This window comes from Motacilla alba, chromosome 1 (genome assembly GCF_015832195.1).
Source record: "Motacilla alba alba isolate MOTALB_02 chromosome 1, Motacilla_alba_V1.0_pri, whole genome shotgun sequence".
NCBI classification, from domain to species: Eukaryota; Metazoa; Chordata; class Aves; order Passeriformes; family Motacillidae; genus Motacilla; species Motacilla alba.
In genome coordinates this window covers 109,550,707-109,569,699 of record NC_052016.1, presented here as the reverse complement: position 1 = coordinate 109,569,699, position 18,993 = coordinate 109,550,707, and the positions used below count along the sequence as shown (strand labels likewise).

General features: G+C 42.5%; 1 protein-coding gene across 6 annotated transcripts in view; it reads left to right on the top strand.

The window, feature by feature from the left end:
* Nucleotides 1-5,080: 5,080 nt before the first annotated feature.
* MAP7D2 (MAP7 domain containing 2) overlaps nt 5,081-18,993 on the top strand; it is an 83,588-nt gene continuing 69,675 nt past the window's right edge. For 2 of the 6 annotated variants that reach the window (XM_038135209.1, XM_038135189.1), the window contains exon 1: nt 5,081-5,283. In XM_038135209.1, the coding sequence (XP_037991137.1) occupies nt 5,241-5,283 (43 nt within the window). In that variant the 5' untranslated portion in view covers nt 5,081-5,240. The remainder of the gene's footprint in view (nt 5,284-18,993) is intronic. The other 4 variants (XM_038135239.1, XM_038135217.1, XM_038135200.1 and 1 more) reach the window with 3 other exon arrangements.

The following is an 18,993-nucleotide window of genomic DNA, read 5'->3' as shown; positions in this document are numbered from 1 at the left end:
ATGCCCCTAGTTCAAGGCATTTGTGGAGTACAAAAAAATCACACATGGCATAGGATATTGGGGTGTATGACTTATCAATTTAACATTTAACGATGTTTAAAAAAATCTACTTTCACATGAGGGAGAAAGAATACACTTTTCACATGTCAAATAACTAATACAAAAGCAATTCATTATGATTCATCCTAAAAATTATTTTAACACTAAGCTGATATTACTCACTGAATGACAGTTCTTGGATATATGTATACACAAAAATAAAGCAGACAGATGTAGTTCAAGTTGTTCCAGACTGAGTTGCACATTGTTCCTGCTCTCCAATCAGAGGAACCTAAAAAGGCAAGTTTAATGCCTGTGAGTAACTCTGGCTTCTTAAACAGTGAGAGACAAACAGAAATCGAAGCCATTTCACCTGGGCAAATTCAACTATTTTTTATAAAAATATTTCTGACTAAAAGGTAGAAGTCCTTCAGAAATACAGCCATGAGTTCCGATTTCAAAACTGGTTTTGACACGGAGCACCATTTTGCTGTTACTGTCTACAATCAAGACTGCCACCACCAACACATTCCTTAGAAAGATTTCAAGCTACTGGAAAAAAAAAAATTTCTCTGTTATCACAGGAAAAAAAATGTTTTCTCTGTTATCACAATGTGCCTCAGTTTATTGACTCAGTGCCCATGATTTGTTAATGTAAGATTGATCTCTCATGAGGAAGATTTCTTATCATTCCATTACTCCATGGGTGTTTCTGTCCTTTCATAGAACCATAGAATAGTTTGAGTTGGAAGAGACCTTTTAGAGCTTATCTAGTCCAACCCTCCTGTGGCGAGCAGGGGCACCTTCCACTAGACTGGGCTGCTCAAAGCTCCATCCAACTTGGCCTTCAGCCTTTCTAGGGATAGGGCATCCACAGCTTCTCTGTGCAATGTGTCCATGCACCTCACCACCCTCACAATAAAGAATTTCTCCCTAAGATCTGACCTAAACTTGCCCTCTTTCAGTTTAAAGCCATGCCCCCTTGTCTTACCCCTACGTGCCCTTGTAATCTGTTTTAGGGGAATGCTTAAGATGCTGAGTTAATATTTCAACAACCAGGAACAACTATATTTAGTTATACCCCCTTTCTTCAGTTTCTGATGCATGTGCTAAAACACTCTTTCTAACTTCTGACTCATGTTTATCTCAGAGAACACACAAACTGACCTCATGAAGAGGAGCACTTCTCTCCAGACGACTTAGCACTGCTTGTAAAAATACTTTGGTCTGAGCACTGAAATTCATCCAGAGGTTGTGAGGCACTGGACTTCCAAGAGTTTCAGAAAAGGAATGATGATTTTGAAATTAAAGCAGACAAATACTGCCTGGGAGAAATGGATTTACCATCTCTGACATGCAGTGTTTGCATGGCACCGGGCCACTTGCTCCAACTGAAATACCCCAGGCAGCCATTCTACATGCTTTTCTTCTTTTGGGCACTCAAATTCTTGGCTATTGATTCAAAATGGCAAAATACAGCAAAAACTGTGGACCAACATAGATTTGTAACACTGTAAATTTGGCTCGCTCAGGACTGACTGTTCTGTTTTCCCTCAGAAGCATTCCTAGGGTGGGATGGCTTTGGTTGCATAGATACCACCATCTCAAAAACACTGAGACAAGAAGACAATATTTTAAAATTTAGTTTACAATTTTGACAGTTTTTATCTGAACGTCTCTTAAGGTGGCAAAATTATCAGTCTCTCCAGCTTTTTTCTGTCTGCATCCTGAGCTGACTGTAAGAATTTACTTCCCTGCAGATTTACCTCTGAGATTTTCACAGGGTTAGGTTGACCACCACCTACAGTAGCTCATTTGTACAGACCTTTTTAAATAAAGCTTCTCCTCAAAATGTGTGGGAAGAGAGGAAAAATGTTTTCCACAAAAGAAATCCAAAGCGGTGTTGGTTTCAACAATGCCCAACACACCTTAAAAGAAAGACCAATGCTTAAAAGTACAAGAATCTAGAACAAGTGTTACCGGAGTTTCATTCATAGCAGGACAAATGGGGCTTCAGATGAAGAAAGCAGAATAACCAAAGTATCTGCAATAAACACTTTCCCAAATGGAGTGCTCAGTGTGATGTGCCTTACAGAGATGAAGTTCTGTGTTGGGAAAATTCCTGCACTGCTTTACAATTTATGCCAGAGAGCTGCTGATCAGAGACCAGTAATGCCCAGCAAATGCACAGCTTCTCCCTGCTGCCTCATTGCCCTTGCAGGCACAGCTGTGATAATTCACACTCCTGGCCCAGGAGATGAGGAGAAATTTTCCAATCCCATCCCTCAGCAACCAAAGACTATAGGACTGTGTAAGAGTTGTGTAATCCTTCCCCTATCGCTCAAAAGTGGACCCTCCCATTGCTCCTGGTGTTGTGCAACCCCTAGGGTGCTTTCCTTCTGCTGACAGGAAGGGACATTAAAGGAAGGTGGGCTGAGGAGAATTAGGGAGGAACATGGTGACATCCCCAGTTCTAAGCACGCAAACGCTGGCTGTAGTCCCACCACATCTGGGAAGGGCTCTTTTGCTGCTATAGTCAAGAAAATAATCTTGTTCTGTAAACTATGGGTAAAATTAAACTGTTCATAACTTCCTTTTTGAAGGTTGAATATTAAAAAAATCCCCAGAGTTCTTCTATTTGTCATAAAGAAGGATACACAGACATGCTGAAATTAGGTCCTGACTCCCAGGTGTAAATGCATACCAAAGCTTTGTAGATTACCCCAAGTAACCCACTACATCTAGTGCTTAAAGATCTATAAAGTATTTAAAGTCAAACTTGAGCAAGAACAGTTATGCTCCTGTTTCTGAGGTGCTGGCAGATGCACACTGCATCAAATCCACTATTCCCTGCTTTAAAACAACCTGCCAGCCTCCACAACATAAAAGAATGAACAAACCACTACAGACAACTCCAGACACATTACCTTCCGTTAGCTCTTCCCTGTGTGGAAAATATGATAATAGTACTACTGCAACTCAGAAGGCTGCTACAAAGTTAAATTTATGAATGTTTTGAAGGAGTTATAAGACTACCACAGGAAAGTCATCATGGAAATTAATTAACCTGCCTTCAAGGCAGGGTTTGAAGAATGTACAGAGAATATGACATGAAAGATTCCACTTTACATGATGAAAATGAAGAGAAACATTGTAGAGCTATACATTAATTAAAGACATCCTTGTATTGAACGAGGCAGGAGTCTGGTGGAAAAACCACTCTGCAAAGGTAATTTAAAAACTGATTCATATCACAAACAACGTACAATACGTTTTCTTCTTTAAATTTTTCTTTGGAGTTTTCATGTTTTCTGTATAGTTTCCTTACGTTTTCTTTAAAAATCTTTTTTTCCCATGGCATGACTCTGGGTCTGAATGCAGTGAACCAACTATCAGAGGAAATTACAGTTGTAGGAGAACACTTCTTTCTCCATGTGACATGCTGTGCTGGGCTTCACAACCACTTGAGAGCCAGCCCTGGCGGGCTCCTGTTCCTCAAGGCAAATTCTCCAGTGCCCCCATCCATCCCTCTCCTCTCAGCCACTGGCTACTGCCTGAATACCCTCCCTCCCTCCCTCCCTCATACCCCTTTCTTCAGTTTCTGGCCATAATCTTCCATCTTTTCATGCCTCACATCCATTCTCTGCTGTCCTGTTTCCCAGTCCTGGAAATTCATCCTTTATGTTTCCTTTTCCTCATCACTAAGCCCATATATCTTGCACTGAGACCAGCTGTTCTTTCCAGTGTGTTCATCAGACACTAGCAGGCTAAAGATTAATTACTGTTACAGGAGATTCTTCCTTCTTTTGGTTTTGTTGACAAAGGAGCCCCTGGAAATTAGGAGGAACAGCTATAGTAAGAGGGGTGGGTTTTTTCTTCTGTAATGGGACCAAAACTGTGCAATTTAATCTTTAGACAGATAGAATAATAAATGAAGCCCCTTCATGTAGGGTCAGTGGGAGGAACAGCTGAAATGAAAACATAATTTGCCACTTTCGAAATGTGACAGACTTATAAGCAATGAAAATTACATATTTCATTGATAAAGCAACATTAGGAATAATTATTACTGTATGCACCAGAAATCCTAAATCTGTGTAGCTAAACTTTTATTGAGGTGTGTGAACCCAAGCATGAGAACACCACTTCAATGTCTAGATGGAAAAATTGCTGCCCAGCACCGCAACAGGATAATTGCCTCTTAGGAAATAGTGATTAGGAAATCTTGGGAAATAGAGACACGTCAGGAAAACCAAAGTAAATGCTGTCCTCCTCCTTCCTCTCGTATTGACTGTGGTCTGTACTTTCAGGTGAAGAATATAAAGGTAATATAATTGCTTGGCAAAAAGAAAACAAAAGGAGTAAGAATAAAAAGTGGAAGGATTAAATTTATCTTACATTTAAATTCTGGCAAATTGGCAATGAAGATGGGTCAATAAGGTGTTTGACATCTTACACCAGTTCTGGCAGCGTTTTGAGCAGGAGCTGCCCCAGCGCCACAAGCCCTGGGGCCGTGAGGGGCTCCTCCAGCACTGCTGCGTCCCAACACGCTCCGGAAACAGCAGAACAGTAATGGGGAAGCAAAAGAAGCACGCAAAGTGTGTGTTAAAATTTTGGGGAGGGGAGTTGAACCACTTGTATGTGAGTGATGAGGAGAAGCAAAGATTATGTTAATTTCTCCCCTTCTAAAACCGGGTACAAAGTGGTCCTGCCGCTGCAGGGCCAGCCCGGCCCGAAGGGACCCCGTGGGGGGAACCGCGACCGCAGCTGGATGGGAAGGACACGGCTGTGCCTTTCCCCGGTGCCATCGATTCATCCGAGGCCGCACCAGGCTGCAAACAGCGGACGCAAACACCTGGATGGAAAAATCCGGGAAAACGGCCGGATCGGCCCGGAAAGCCGGAGAGCGCGCGTTGCTTGGCTCTCGGGGATAACCCGAGCGACCGCGCCCGGGCAGCGAAGCGCCGCTCGGCCGCCCCTGCCCGAGCGTGGCCCCGCAGCCCGAGCGCTGAGGGCGGGGCGCGGCCCCACCTGTGCAGCGGGCCCGCCCCGCCGTGCGGGCCCGGCCGCGGCCCGCCCTGCCCGCCCTCGCTCGGCGCCGTCAGGTGCCGGGGCGGGCACTGCGCCTGTGCGGCGGCCGCGGGCGCAGCCAGCCCAGCCGGCCCCGGCGGGACGCGGCGGCGGCGGCACCGGCGGGGAAGATGGCGGAGCCGGGGGCTGCGCGGAGCCACCCGCGGGCCGCAGGTAAGGGATGGGGCCGCGGCCCCGCGACGTGCCGGGGGACGGCGGCTCCCCCGCCCGCGTCCCGCGGCTTCCCCCGGCGCCGTCCCGTCCCGTCTCTCGCCGCCCGGCGCCGGCGCTGCCCGAGCCCCGGCGAGGGGGCAGGCGGGGGTCGCTCCCTGGCAGGTGCCGCCGGCTCCGGCCGCCATCTCGGAGGGATGGGGCGGCCGCTGTCGGCGGGAGCCGCGGCGGTGCCGGTGCCGGGCGGCCGCTCCCGAGGGGACGCGGAGCGAGTCCCGCCCGCGGCTCCCGGCGATCCCGTCCTTGCCCTTTGTGGCGCGGGAGGTGTTCGCCATGAGGTGTCTTTTGTGCCGCCGCGATTTCCCCGGCCGCCGGCGGTGCTGCCGGGGCGGGCGGGCGGCAGCTCGGCTGTGCCCCGAAGTGCGGAGCGGGGAGGCGGCGATTTGCGAAGCTCGTTCTCGGCGGTGCCTGGGCCTGCCCGTGCCGGTGCTGCCCAGCCCGGGCAGCAAACTGGTTGAGCGGGTATCGGGCGTGAACGCCGCACGCAGAGCCCTTACATAGGCACGGCTCCTGGTTAAGGTCCCTCCTCGCTGCTCGGCGAACATAACTTTTAATTTCCGAGGATGAGAAGGGGGTGTGAGATGTGGTGGAGGTTGCTGTGCTGTGTGTGCGGAGCCGCGCCTGGCATGGGGTCGATTCCTCCAGCACCATGAGGTGTTGGGGCCAAGGCTGGTGGTCGTGACCTTGGCTCTTGGCTTCACATGGAGGTGTTGGGGTGAGTCTGGCTGCTCCTTCTTCACATGACCTCCCCTGGGCTCGAGTATGAGATGAGTGGTGATTAAGGTGTTATGCAGGTGCTCATTACACTTTTACCTTAATTATCTGGTGTGGAGCCTCTGCTTTGTGGATGGTGAACCATCTAAACCCGGTGCATAAGAGGGAATTAATTTCCCCGTTTGTTCTAAGCCACTGTAGTAACTAAAAGTAGCTTTGCAATTGCTTTGGGAGATAAAGAGGGATTACTCTTCCAAATTTATGGAGAGGGAATCTGAGACTTTGACTTCTCTGAGGCAGCACAGTGTGAGGAGCCAAGGAAGGAGCTGGGAACACCGATGTTTTGCTGTTCCTCACCCTTCTCCACATGCTCAGCAGTTGTGGCTTTTGCTGTAAGGCTGTTGCTGTTGAGCAGTCAGGCACTTCTAGGACTCAATTTCTTAGTATTTCACAGGGAAGACAGGAGGAAATTAATGTTCCGAATTCATGTCTGTGAGGGGTTTTTTTAACCTCTTTTCTAAAACATAGGGAATTCTTCCCAATATTCACTTGCACTCTTGCCAGACATTTTTCTTTTTGTTTTTTTTTTAGTTTATACATTCTAACTTGAGAGGCAAATGTTGCAAAAAACCTTCACTCCTTATATTGATCAGTACATTATCTATTTTTCAACCCTGTGTGAGATTGGAAATCCATAGAAAAGGTAGCATGTACTCTAAATAAAGATGGTATCAAATGGGTCATGTGTTGTAGGGCATGGACAGGCACAGACAGATGGAATTACTTGTGGTCAAGCACTGGCATTTGAGCACTAATGCCCAAGGAAGGCAGTATATATAGAGTGGTCTTGGCCAGATTCATTGTTTGAGTTGTCTGCTAGAAGATAATCCATGATGTGGTGTAAAAGATTGTGTTACAGACAGCAGTATGGATGGTGTTTGATCTCCTGTAGCAGAGAATGAAGCTCTTTTTTGTGGGATTCTTGACAATTTTGTAACAAGCGCAACAGCTACTAAAGTGCATCATTAATGTGGGTGTGGAAATGATGCTCTCTTAATTCGTGTTTGTATGTATGTCTTGGTCCTGGAGTCCTTGTCTTGGTCATAGGGATGGGAAGAATCTTACCTCTCTGTTCAAGAGTAAAATGCTCCTTCCCACGGTGGTGTTCTCCAAAAGGATGCTGCCAACAACAGGCAGTGAGTGTAGCCCCCGCTCCCCTTCCCAAACTGTAGTTCTCTGGCAGCATCTGAATTTTGATCTGTAGGATCCTCCAGTGCTGGGGGAATTGTTAGGATGGCAGTGCAAGCAAGGCACTTCAGACTATCTGCCCAGACCAAGCTGTAACAAACAAGCCTGCAATAAGGGAATTTTTTTGCATCTCATTACTACTAGAGGAGAGAATGTTGTTAAATTGTTTGTAATTCTGCGAACAAGGAGCAAAATTCTGTGGCACAAGAAAATAATAATAATTGCAGAGCTCAATTACCTCCCTTTGCCGAAAATCAAAGGTATGAGGCAAACAATAGCATGAGAAGACACTGTAGGAATCTTTTTGTCAGGGAGAGGGTTAGGTGACCAAAATGTAGGCATTATTGCTGCTGCTGTCTACAGCAAAGGTAATGACTAAAGAGCATTTGAAGGACAAGTGGCTCAGTATTGAATCCCTTGTCTTCCTTTTTAGTGCCTGGTGAGATTTGCTTAAAGTGTGTGCTGGGAGGTTGAAATACTAGACACTTTGATTTTCAGAGTAAAATGTGTTTGTTGGATGTTTGGGATTTTTTCCTTGTAGAAAACATGATCATGCCTAAAAGAATTTAAGAGAAAAAAAAATGAAGTGTTTTGCTATCCTAGACTGTATATCACAGAACCAGTTTGTATCAAATGAAATAATGTGTGGATTCCTTTAAAAATACTGTGTGGGTTTTTCTTCTTGATCTCATTGCTTTTCCAAGTGATTTCTCATAGGCCAAAATGATTTAAACCATGTGTACTGATATTCTTCTTTTTGTACTGTACTGTTTTCTCTCATACACGGACACTCAAGGTTTATCCCCAAGGTTAATTCACGTGCTGCTTTTCATGTGATATTACCATTTGCAAGTATTGGCATTAGTACAGGGCAGTTTAATCCACTCTCAAGATTACTGTTTTGGTGTTTAAAGTGTTGGCTTTGTCCTTAGAAAAGTCAAACCTCTTTCCAGCAAAGTTCACTAAACCGCAGTGAAGAAAAATATCTTGCCATTGAATTCCAGGGCTGCAGAAGTAAAAGGAAGGTGTATCACTTGAAATGCCCAGGTTAGGAAAGTAAAGCATCTGAAAGCTTCAGTGTTTATTATAGGACAGCGTTGTACAGTGTCACACCATTTGCTTTGGCTGGTGTAGCCATAGCAGTGGAAAGGCATCAGGAATGCTTTTTTGAACGTTAGGTAATTATTTCTAGATGTGCTAATTGAAGAAGCATGTATGTATTTAATGTAAATGAAACTATGTGTCCTGTGGGATGATACTGTATGAAGATTTATGTGGTAAAGCTTTTTTAAATCTCATGAATAAATAAAATACAATTGTAACTTTTTTGGTTATCAGTCATTCCCTGTATGTGGACCAAAACTGACAGGGGAAATTCTTAAAAAATCTTATGTCTGGCATTCATTTACAAATGCTTTCTAAGGCTACAGAATAAAGCAAGCCTTTAAATTCTGTTCAATTCTGGACTGCTTAGATGATTGAAGAAAACATTTTCTTCCTGTGTGTTTCACCTTTGCAAGAAGGTCCCAGTGTCAGGATTCTTGGGTAGCTTGTTTGGCTCTTCTCTTTTACTTATCTTGACCACTCCTTGTGAAATCAGGTTTTTGCACCAGCTCTCTGATCAGGCATTGCAGCTTCCAGCCCTTTGGGACTGGCTCAAGCTGTTGAGCAGATCCTAGAAGCAGTAATCCTCAGTTTATATTCTACATCAATTTATATAGTGCTTTTTTGTTTAGGATGCTGTTTTATGGAATTTTTATAAATAACTGGACTATAACTGGTCCAGTTATTTATAAGATGAAGAGAGATGAAGCTGATCAGGAAGCTAATGCAAACTTTGGGAATGCTAACTGCATTTAGTTACTTGTATTACACACTCAGATTTAACTTTCTTGTGGACATTTACTGGTTGAGAGGGAAAATCTGGATAATACTTAAAAAATAAAATTAAAAATACTTAAAAATACTTAAAAATCTGGATAATGCTTCCACTTAAATAGTGGAAGGAGTAGTAATGCTCAGCCAAGGTTATTGGGGTAATCAAAAGCAAAGGTAAGTACTGTAAAAGGGTTAATTTTAATCTGCCTGTTTTGGGTCATTTTACATAATTTGAGTTATTTTGCTGTAAATGACTCATGTTTTCATCACAACTTGATATATTACCAGTGCATTTTCTATGCCTGGAGTTAGTGCATGTAGGATCATGGTATGTATCAGTTTTCCCAATATATTTGTGTTCAAGCAGCTTAGCCAGTGAAAAAAGTGACTTGAAATCTTGGGTAGTGACTTGAAACCCTGGACTGACTTTAGATAGGGTATTTAGAAATACCTTTCACTGTGTCTTATCTCCACAATGATTAATGATGATGATGTGTCGCTGTGTGAAGATAAGTGGGTTTCACAAATTGGAAATCTATCTAACCATAAAAAAACCCCTCCAGATTATTATATTGTTTAAAAGACTAACATATCTGATGGACTTCAGTGTATTATTTGAATGATAATTGTTTTTCTTCATTTGTGTCGTGAAGCTGTCAAGATCCTAAAACCCTCTCTATGGATCTGAATGTTGTAAGAATCTCAGTAAAGTACTTCTTGTTGTAGTTAAATAGTAATCCAAATGTTTCATATGGAATTACTTCTGGCTTTGAGTTGTCCTCTGTGTATGTACATGTATAATGCATGTACATTTCAGGCTTTTTGCAGTTGTAATGAGCTAATATATTCAAATGCTTATTGGTCACATTCTTAGTTTGTGTAATTTTCTTCTTGTAACTCTTAAATGCATTATCCACAGTAGTTACACTTTCCCATAATTATTTAATACCTAGGCCCTCTGTGATCTGAAATTTTGTGAAGTTTTGTGTTTCTTTTCATTTAATGTATTATTTGTGTGCGTGTCATCTTTGTTTGCCAAATGACAGATCAAACTGTTTTGCCCTAAATTCCGGGACATCAATTTTGCTTTTGCACTTGAATATCTGAAGGCTTTTGCTGCTTCTTTCACGTGTTTGTGTCTGCTTTCCTTTGATCAAGGGAGAGCTGACTGTTCTTGTAGTACTGAGGTGCTGCAAACGTCTGCTTTGCTGAGATTGATAAAGCATTTCTGCCATCTTTGCATAAACTTCAGTTACACAGCAGGTGTTTGTTGTTTTAGCAGCTTTTCAGTGAGAAGCTCCAAAGCAGTGATGAATAGAAGAGGTATTCCTGATGTTGTGCAGGGTTTGCACAGTTGTGCTGTGGTAGGTGTTCGCTTAGGCATGAGCTTGCTTTAAACTCCTTTTCTCTGTGTGCCAAAGTTTGTTTTTTCGCTGTGTTTTCATGTTACTTTTCTTGGCATAAAGATGCCAGTAGCAAACCTCTCATATTAATGTTTCACTTTTGTTATATTCATTCCTTTACAATGTGTAAAATGCAACTTTTTTGTGTTCCAATGTTACAGGTATGCGCTTTTTGATTGGACCAGTTGGAAAACCAATGTTGAACTCAATTTCTTCTAATGATTTAACAGAAAAGATTTGTTTCCTGTGCATCATATCATCTTTAACTTTTTGAGCTCTGTTTTTCCTTTCAAGAGTAAATACACATTTGATGCAGTGTTGGATATTCAAATATTTTTTTCTGGTGTGTGAAAAATCTGGAAACTTTTTCTGTATTTTGAGTACAGAAATGGATTAAATTGTCCGAGCTTTTGAAGTCAACCCATTCAGTAATAATTGCACGTGTTGTTTTTTATTCCTTTGTGCTTGCATTTGCCTTCCAAGAGGACCAGTCCATGGAATATGTATTAACTTGGTGTGTTATGATGAGAGTTTTATTTTGGGGTGTCTTCTGCATTATTGCTTCATGCCAGAGCCAGTTGCCTTGTCGGCTTTGTGCGTGGTAATACATCTGCTTGCACGAAAAGGAAAATGGATTTTATGCCCCATAGCCTTAACAGCATCAAAGGTGTGTTGTGCATTCAACCAGTTTAGAAGAAATTACATGAAGCTTCATAAATCTAGTTTTCTTAGTTGAATAGTTTCTTTTAGATACTTCTTTTTCCTAGTAGTGATTTCAATAAATAACATGACTGAGAATGTATCACTTCTACCTGAGATTTTGATAGGATGGGAATCACAGAATCACAGAATTTCTAGGTTGGCAGAGACCTTTAAGATCATCGAGTCCAACCCATGTTCTAACACCTCAACTAGATCATGGCACCAAGTGCCACATCCAGCCTGTTTTTAAACACATCCAGGGATGGTGACTCCACCACCTCCCTGGGCAGATGATTCCAGTATTTGACCACTCTTGCTGTGAAAAACTTCCTCCTTAATTCCAGCCTGGATCTCCCTTGGCGCAGCTTGAGACTGTGTCCTCTTGTTCTGTCTGTTGTTGCCCGGAGAAAGAGACCGACCCCAGCTCAGCACAGCCGCCCTTCAGGAAGCTGAAGAGAGTGATAAGGTCACCTCTGAGTCTCCTTTTCTCCAGGCTAAACACCCCCAGCTCCCTCAGTCGTTCCTCATAGGGCTTGTGTTCCAAGCCCCTCTCCAGCCTCGTTGCTCTCCTCTGGACACGCTCAAGCATCTCAACGTCCCTCCTGAACTGAGGGGCCAGAGCTGGACACAGCACTCAAGGTGTGGCCTCACCAGTGCCGGGTACAGGGGAAGAATGACCTCCCTGCTCCTGCTGGCCACACCATTCCCGATACTGGCCAGGATGCCATTGGCCTTCTTGGCCGCCTGGGCAATGGGAATGGGTGTGTTAGATAAAAATACATGATACCATGTATCAATTTGTGGTTGCTGCTGTAAAAGCATATCAAAAAATCTTCAAGAAAATAGTAGTAACACTGCTACAGTTAGTACAATTTTGTGTGTTTTGGTGCCAGATGCTGGAGGATGTGTTGTGGTTTTGTTTCACTTAGGAAGATCTGCAACCACGCCTTGCCCAGTTCAAGCCGTATGAATTATCAAATTGCTTGTTTCATGCCAAGCAGAAGCCATCAAGACTCTGTTTTATTTCAGAAAAATGCTCATTCAGATTTTTATAGTTTGAAATTCATTTTGCTCGTGGGTGTGGAATACTGAAATTCTTGATGTGGCTAAAATCAAAAGAGAAAGACACAAGCTTTCCAAAGGTGCTGTGGCATGCCTGGGGTTGTAACTCCAGCAGGAGTGCTGAAGGGGTCCAGGCTGAGTGTGCTGCCTTCTCACTTGAGTGATAGATCAAGCGAGAGCTAGAATACTCCAGTTTGAATAAACTAGCCTTCATTGTTGAGTTGGAGTAAACTTTCAAAATCCAGTTATATTGGGAGTAAAATAAGCTTAATTTTGAAAAACCTCCAGCCACGTGAAACAAAAATATTTTTTTATGCTCCTAAGTTTGCTGCATGGCAAATCACCCAAGAAAGGCCCTTTCCTTTTGTCTCAGAAGGGAAAACAGGACATATTGCAGTGTTTACCCACACATCATTACTGTGATTTTTACATATTTTAAGTTAAGGGGTTTGGTTTCCCTTCCCATGGGAGGGTGTTATTAACAAATGGGAAGTGCTTTCCTTTTGCTGGAGACTTGCCTGCATCTTGCCAGTTTTCATTCCCTTGTTTGTGTTAATGTGGCATCTGCGTGTGTGTGCAGACCTGGTCTGTGTCAGGGGAAAGAAACCTCAGGGAGAGAGAACTGAAATATGCTGCTGGGCCTCTTAAAATGTTGATAAACAGTGAGCAAATTGTGGCTTCCAAAATAAATGGTGGATGAGTTCTAGTTCTCCTTTCCCTCTCCTGAAGGGAAGGGAGCCAGTAGGGCTTTACTTTCATGCTAGTGTCTTTACTTTTGATACCATGCATCAGCCACAGGACATGTTTTTCCCATATGCTTGATGGTCTATTAATAGATGTAAGTATTTCCATTATGTTTCCTGAGTTTAGTGGCTCTAAGTGCTGTGGTTACAGGTAAACATGGCACTTTTCAATAGTCAGAGGAACTGGTTTTAATGATGCAGTGAAACAAGAGGGTGACCTTCCATTGGCACAAATGAGTTCTTGGTGAGGTTCTGGATGTGAATGCTGCGTTGCAGGGTTGTGAGCCAGGATGTGTTTCGTGGCTTGTTGAGGCCAGGTTATGGCACTGAATGAAAATGTTTGAGCCCTGCCTAGGAAAGAAATGGTTTAGAGAATGTATTATGGAGAAAGGTTGCTTTTTAATGGCATTATCAAGTTACAGAACTGAAAGAAAACTTGAAAAAGAAATAACTGAACAGATTGAGGCATTTACAGATAATGTAAATAGCTTGGTTTTCATAATAATTTTTATATTCTATGGGTAGTTTTGCATCTCTTTCGTGCCTTGCAGTATGTTTTCCCTGTTTTGGGTTGGGAGGTTTTTGCAATCTCTGTTCTTATAACAGAGTCACTGCCATTATCCAGTCTTCCTTTAAGTCTCATAGAGCCAAAGTATGTAATAAAATGTAGCCTATCTTTGAATTTTAATATATTTAATCTGTGATGAAGTTGTGCAAATCATGTGTGAATGGAACTGAAAATCATGTTACACAGTCCAAGTACATCCACTTTCAGATCCAATTTTTGTCATGACTGGTCTGTTTGAAGTGCTGAAGGTGGACTGAATACTATAAGGAAAGTCTTCATGCAACCTCCTTGTAGTGAGTGCTCCCTAAAGCATAGTGACAAGCTTACAGGCCATGTAGCAACTGAAAAGGTGTTTAAAATAGCACAGTGATGCTCCTGGAAGATCACTAAATTCTCTGTTGATGAAAACCCCTGCACTACATAGACCTTCTGGTGCCTACTTGCTGATAATGATTCATCTGTGCTGCTGATAAAATGAGACCCTACTAGGATAACTCTTAAGATTTTTAGAAGTTGGCTTTTTATTTTTCTCTGTAATGGTGTTTTCTTCCTTCCGTATTCTCATCCACTCAGTCCTGCCTACAAGGTCATAAGGGTGGCCACCTTAGTGGGAGAAACTGTCTCACTGCTGTCCTCCCTGATGCCTAGAAATTGGCATTAATGGAGGGGTGTAAGATCACAGCAAGCATCCAGTGTGCTTCCTAGAGTCCCTCAAATTATGATTAGAGCACTTAGAGATGTATCCAGAAGACACATCTTGACTTTATCTTCCCTATGTACATATTCCTGTGCCCTAGTCTGCTTCTTGCCCCAGTTTCATGATTACACTCAATGCAGTGATTCTTGCTCTTACTGCCCCAGCAGAGCTCGCTCCATTCCGTCCAGCCTAGGGAGTGGAGGAAGAGAAGAGAAAGGCATGATGGAGGAGACTGGGCCCATCAGATGGGCTCCAGCAGGAATTCACCTCTTACCATTCCACCTCTCATAGCCTCCTGCAGTGGGACCCCAGAGGGCTGAAGTAGCTCTGAAGTTTTTTCTTGTTGCAGCTGCAGGGGAGGCAAAGAGACCATGAACAGGAAAAAAGGTGGAAAGGAAAAGAAAATGCATTCCATGCTATTTAACCTCTGCTTCAGGCGTTAGTGTTCAGAAATAGAGAATCACCATATCAAAGAGCTCTTTGAAAATCAAAGGTAACAAAAACAAATAGATTGAGGAGTGTTTTCCTAGTCTTCACAGCAGCTCTTGGTTAATGTGTTGCACGTGTGATATACTTACTTAAGTTATAGACTTGGAGAAGTAGAGGGGCAAAAACCCTCAAGATGGTTTGTTAATGGCTATTTTGCACTAAAATGAATCCAGATATCTTCTGGTGATGCATGCATCTTGAGAGATTCTGGTCAAAACTTCCATGGCATGAAGTAGTGCTTGGAAGATGTAATTTTCCTATTCTGACCCAGTGGCTGAGAACTGTTGGATCTGAGGAGCAATGTTTCAAGCTGATTATATTATACAGTCCTTCATAAATTTGTACGACTGAAAAGCCTCAAGAAATAAAATTCTTAAAGGAATGTAGAAAACTGCTCAGCAGCTAAAAGCTAGCTATAATCCAAATATTTTAGATTTGAAAGCATTCAGCCATCCCTCTCTGTTTCTGGCTGTGTAATCTAGTCCATTACCTTGTACCTTGCCAGAATACACCAAATTTGTTCTTCTTGGGTGTTGTTCAGTAAAAAAATGTAGTTTCACCATTGTCTTGACATTTTATCTTGACCATTGTCATGACACATGCCAAGTACTGTTATTGGGAAACAGAGAAATAAATAAATAAATATACATATTTATTTATAGGTAGAACTAGAGGGCCATTCTTTGAGTATACAGTTTGGGGTCTTTGGAATTTCCTGTGTCAAAGTTTACACAGACTGGTAAGAACTGATGGTGTCAGGTTTGTAGAGGAAAAGATTTTCAGTGTACATCATCTAGCTCTGCTTTGAGAAGGTGGTACAGGATTTGGCTTCTGGTTCTGGATTTAATGAAGCATGTTACACTGAAGTAATGTGCCCCTAAGTCTTCAAATGTTCAGGAGCAAGAATCTCTTAATCTTCTGCTGCTAGTCAGCTGTCTCCTTTTGATTCAGAAATATTTGGTGCATCAATAAAAAAGTACTAAAAGCAAAGACAAAAATATTTCTTTTTTAGCAGTTAGATGGTCCTCTTGCCTATGCACAGGAGCAATACCAAAATGTTTGCTTGCTTGTTTGAGAGAAGTTAATTTCAGATCTCATTTGTATTCTCAGGTAAGAGGTTTGGATGCTGATCTACTGAAAAAAAAAAGATGTTAGTTTTGTTTTTTGTTTATAGCATTAATCCTCATTAAGGTAGAGAAGGTGGGTGTAGTTGGCTGTTTGTGCTGATACATCTGTAATTTTCTTTGTTCCATTTCCTGTTAGCCCAGGTGTATCTATTCTTTCTTCTACTGTCAGCTGAGGCTTAGAGAGCAGTCTCGTGTGTGTGTGTGGATCTACACTTCCCTTCTTTCCATCTTCTTACATGTGCAGGACAGCATGTGGCTGTTGCTGCATCCCCAACTCCTCTTGGCCTCTTCCAAAATATTTACTGGTTTCTATTTCTTCAGCCAACTCAACGTACTCATCCCTCTCCTCTTTTCCCTTGCTATGGGTAAGCAGGTTTTTCAAGCCCTGACTCTGGATGTTTTGATTTGTATCTGCGTGTGAAACAAAATTCTGGAAGAGTGTAGGATTGTCATGTAAGTGCTGGCTTTCAGCCTGAGTGTTTGTGATATGGGGCTCCACATTCAGCAGAACTGCTCTCTCACAGTCAAACAAAAGCCTTTCCTTGTACAGGTGTGTCCTGAACTTTGCTCTGCCCGCAGTCACTCTGTGTCTAATCAGCCCTGGCAAGGAGCTCCACCGCCAGCTGCCTTTGCTGAGAATCCTACAAAGAATGTCTTTCCAGTGAGGCAAGGTTTGTGGACAGATAACCTCTTGTTATTAGGCCAGCCAATTACAGTCCAAACAAGCAAAGTTCCTTGCCCATCGATCTGGAGAAGGAGCAGCTTGGTTCATGATACGTGGAAGTGGAGAGGAGAAAATAGGTGAGTGCATAAGCACTGAGGTTCTTGAGGCAGCAGCTGGTTCCTGCTCTTACAGACACACAGGATGTTGGTGTCCAGCCTTTTATACTGGGACACAGCACCTGTGATCTTTTACTCTGCTGCAGCTGTGCTACACGGTGGCAACCACTGCCCAGGGTGGTTCTGGTCAACTCAGTTCAGGTTCTAGAGAAGCACTGGACAAGAGGGTGGGAGTAAAAATTCAGATGTCTACTTTGAAAAGTATCCTAGTGTGGTTACTGGCTTTGCAGGGTGAATATTTGCTATTATGTTTCAAGAAGTGATTAGGTGAAGTTAAGACACATCTCTTGGGGTTTGGAACAAAGTGTACAACCCATTGATAGGTTTTGGCTTTTCTGTGCTTATATACAAAATTACTTTCACCTAATGAAGCAACCTTGGTGAGTCATTTTATTACCTGTAGTTGTAATGGTGGAATTTCAGAATAGCAAGGGAAAACAACACTGGTGTAAAAAATAAATAAACAAAAAAACCCCAACCCAAACAAAAATCCCCTTTTGACAAATCTTTCACGTCAGTATGTTTTGGATGTATACTTCATGATTTTTAAAGGAATAAACCAAGAGAGAATTGCTGACGTGTATAATCATTGTATGCAGTTTTCAGATTCCTTGTAAATGCTGGAGACAGCAATCTTTTGAATGCAGTCTTGCAATAATTGCTAAGTATTAATAAATTTCTGAGTCTAGTAAGTGTATTTAAGTAGGTAGGCAAGACTCTTTTCTTATGCACTGCTGTTAATTTGTTCCTAGGTTTTTCACCTAGGTTTGCACTGTATTGTAAAGATAAATGGCACTACTGGTTAGCTTGCATGGAAAAACACTATGCAGTCTCCATATCCTTGTTTGAGACCTTCCTTTGTCAAGGAAAACATGTCAGATGAAAGCTTGCTGGAAGAAGTAAAAATGTCAGCCATAACACTTAGCAACCTTGGATTTTTTTGTTCTTGGTATGGTTGGATTTACGGCACCAGGCTGTGGGCACATCTGGAGCTAAACGAGCAGGCAGGCACATTGCTGTGACTCTGTTTGCAGGGACTCTGCTGTTAGAGGCTTCTGCCATTTCTTTAGTGGAAAGGAATTTAAGGTATCAAGTGTGTTGTATCATTAAAGCAGTGGCCGCTTCGCTGTTTCTCTCTAAGATTTTTCTGGAGGATGCCAGAGCTAGGAGAGAGTAAGAGATCCTGCTGCCACCTACAGCATCAGCAAATACCAGATCTGTTCCAAGCACATACCTGCTGTCCTTCAGTGTTTCAGGATTTAAGTTACTAAGATAGTTAGGGCTATGCAGTAGTTATCTGGAAAAACACCTTTTCTCTTACTTAGCTGAGCTGTGGTTCTCACTGGGAGCCATAACTGAAACCCACTGTCAGAGCCTTGCATGCCCAAGGGCGGATTTTTTTTCAGCAACTTTGAGGGGAAGAGAATTTAGAAGGCCAAGTACAACTGCTTAGTTTCAGATTTAAGAGCTTTCAAAGTAATTATAAAAATGTTCTTGTTATTTAGCTTTGTTTTATTTGACTTGACAAAAAGTTCAGTGCCATATAAATAAGGGAGGGGAATAAGGTCATATTTTGAGTGTTATGTAAATATCGTTACGTTTTCTTGCCTTTGAAAATAGGCTATATTATATCCTATTTATAGGGTATAATATATCTGTATATAATCAGTATATAATACAGATTGCCTGCTAAGTATAGAGAACTATCAGCTCTTAACACTTGTAGCATGAGGGTGCTTGCTTTTTAAAATGGCTGGCAGAACAAATTGCAGACAGGAGGAGTGAGGGGTTTTTCTGTACAGCACAGACGCAGAGGAGATGGAAATTTAAACTTTTAAACAGAGAACTGGAGAGAAAGGTGGACATTTCCCTTACTATTTTCATGTCTCCTCTTTTAAAGAACAGCAAGATGAAAGGTGGTGTAGTTTCATTTGACTGACAGAACGAGAGTAGTAGTCAAATGTGTTTTGGCAGAGGGGGTTTTTAAACTGTGTCCTTATACGTGTGTGTGGAGGCAGGGGGTGGACTGCAGAGCAGTGTGTGTTGGCAGGGATAGTATGAACAGCCCACTTTATTTTAGGAACAGTTGGAAGGAATAGGTATGAAACTACATTTTTTTTACAAGGAACATAAATCTGAAGGAAGCTGAATGCTTGGAGAAGGTGATGAAGGAACAAACAGT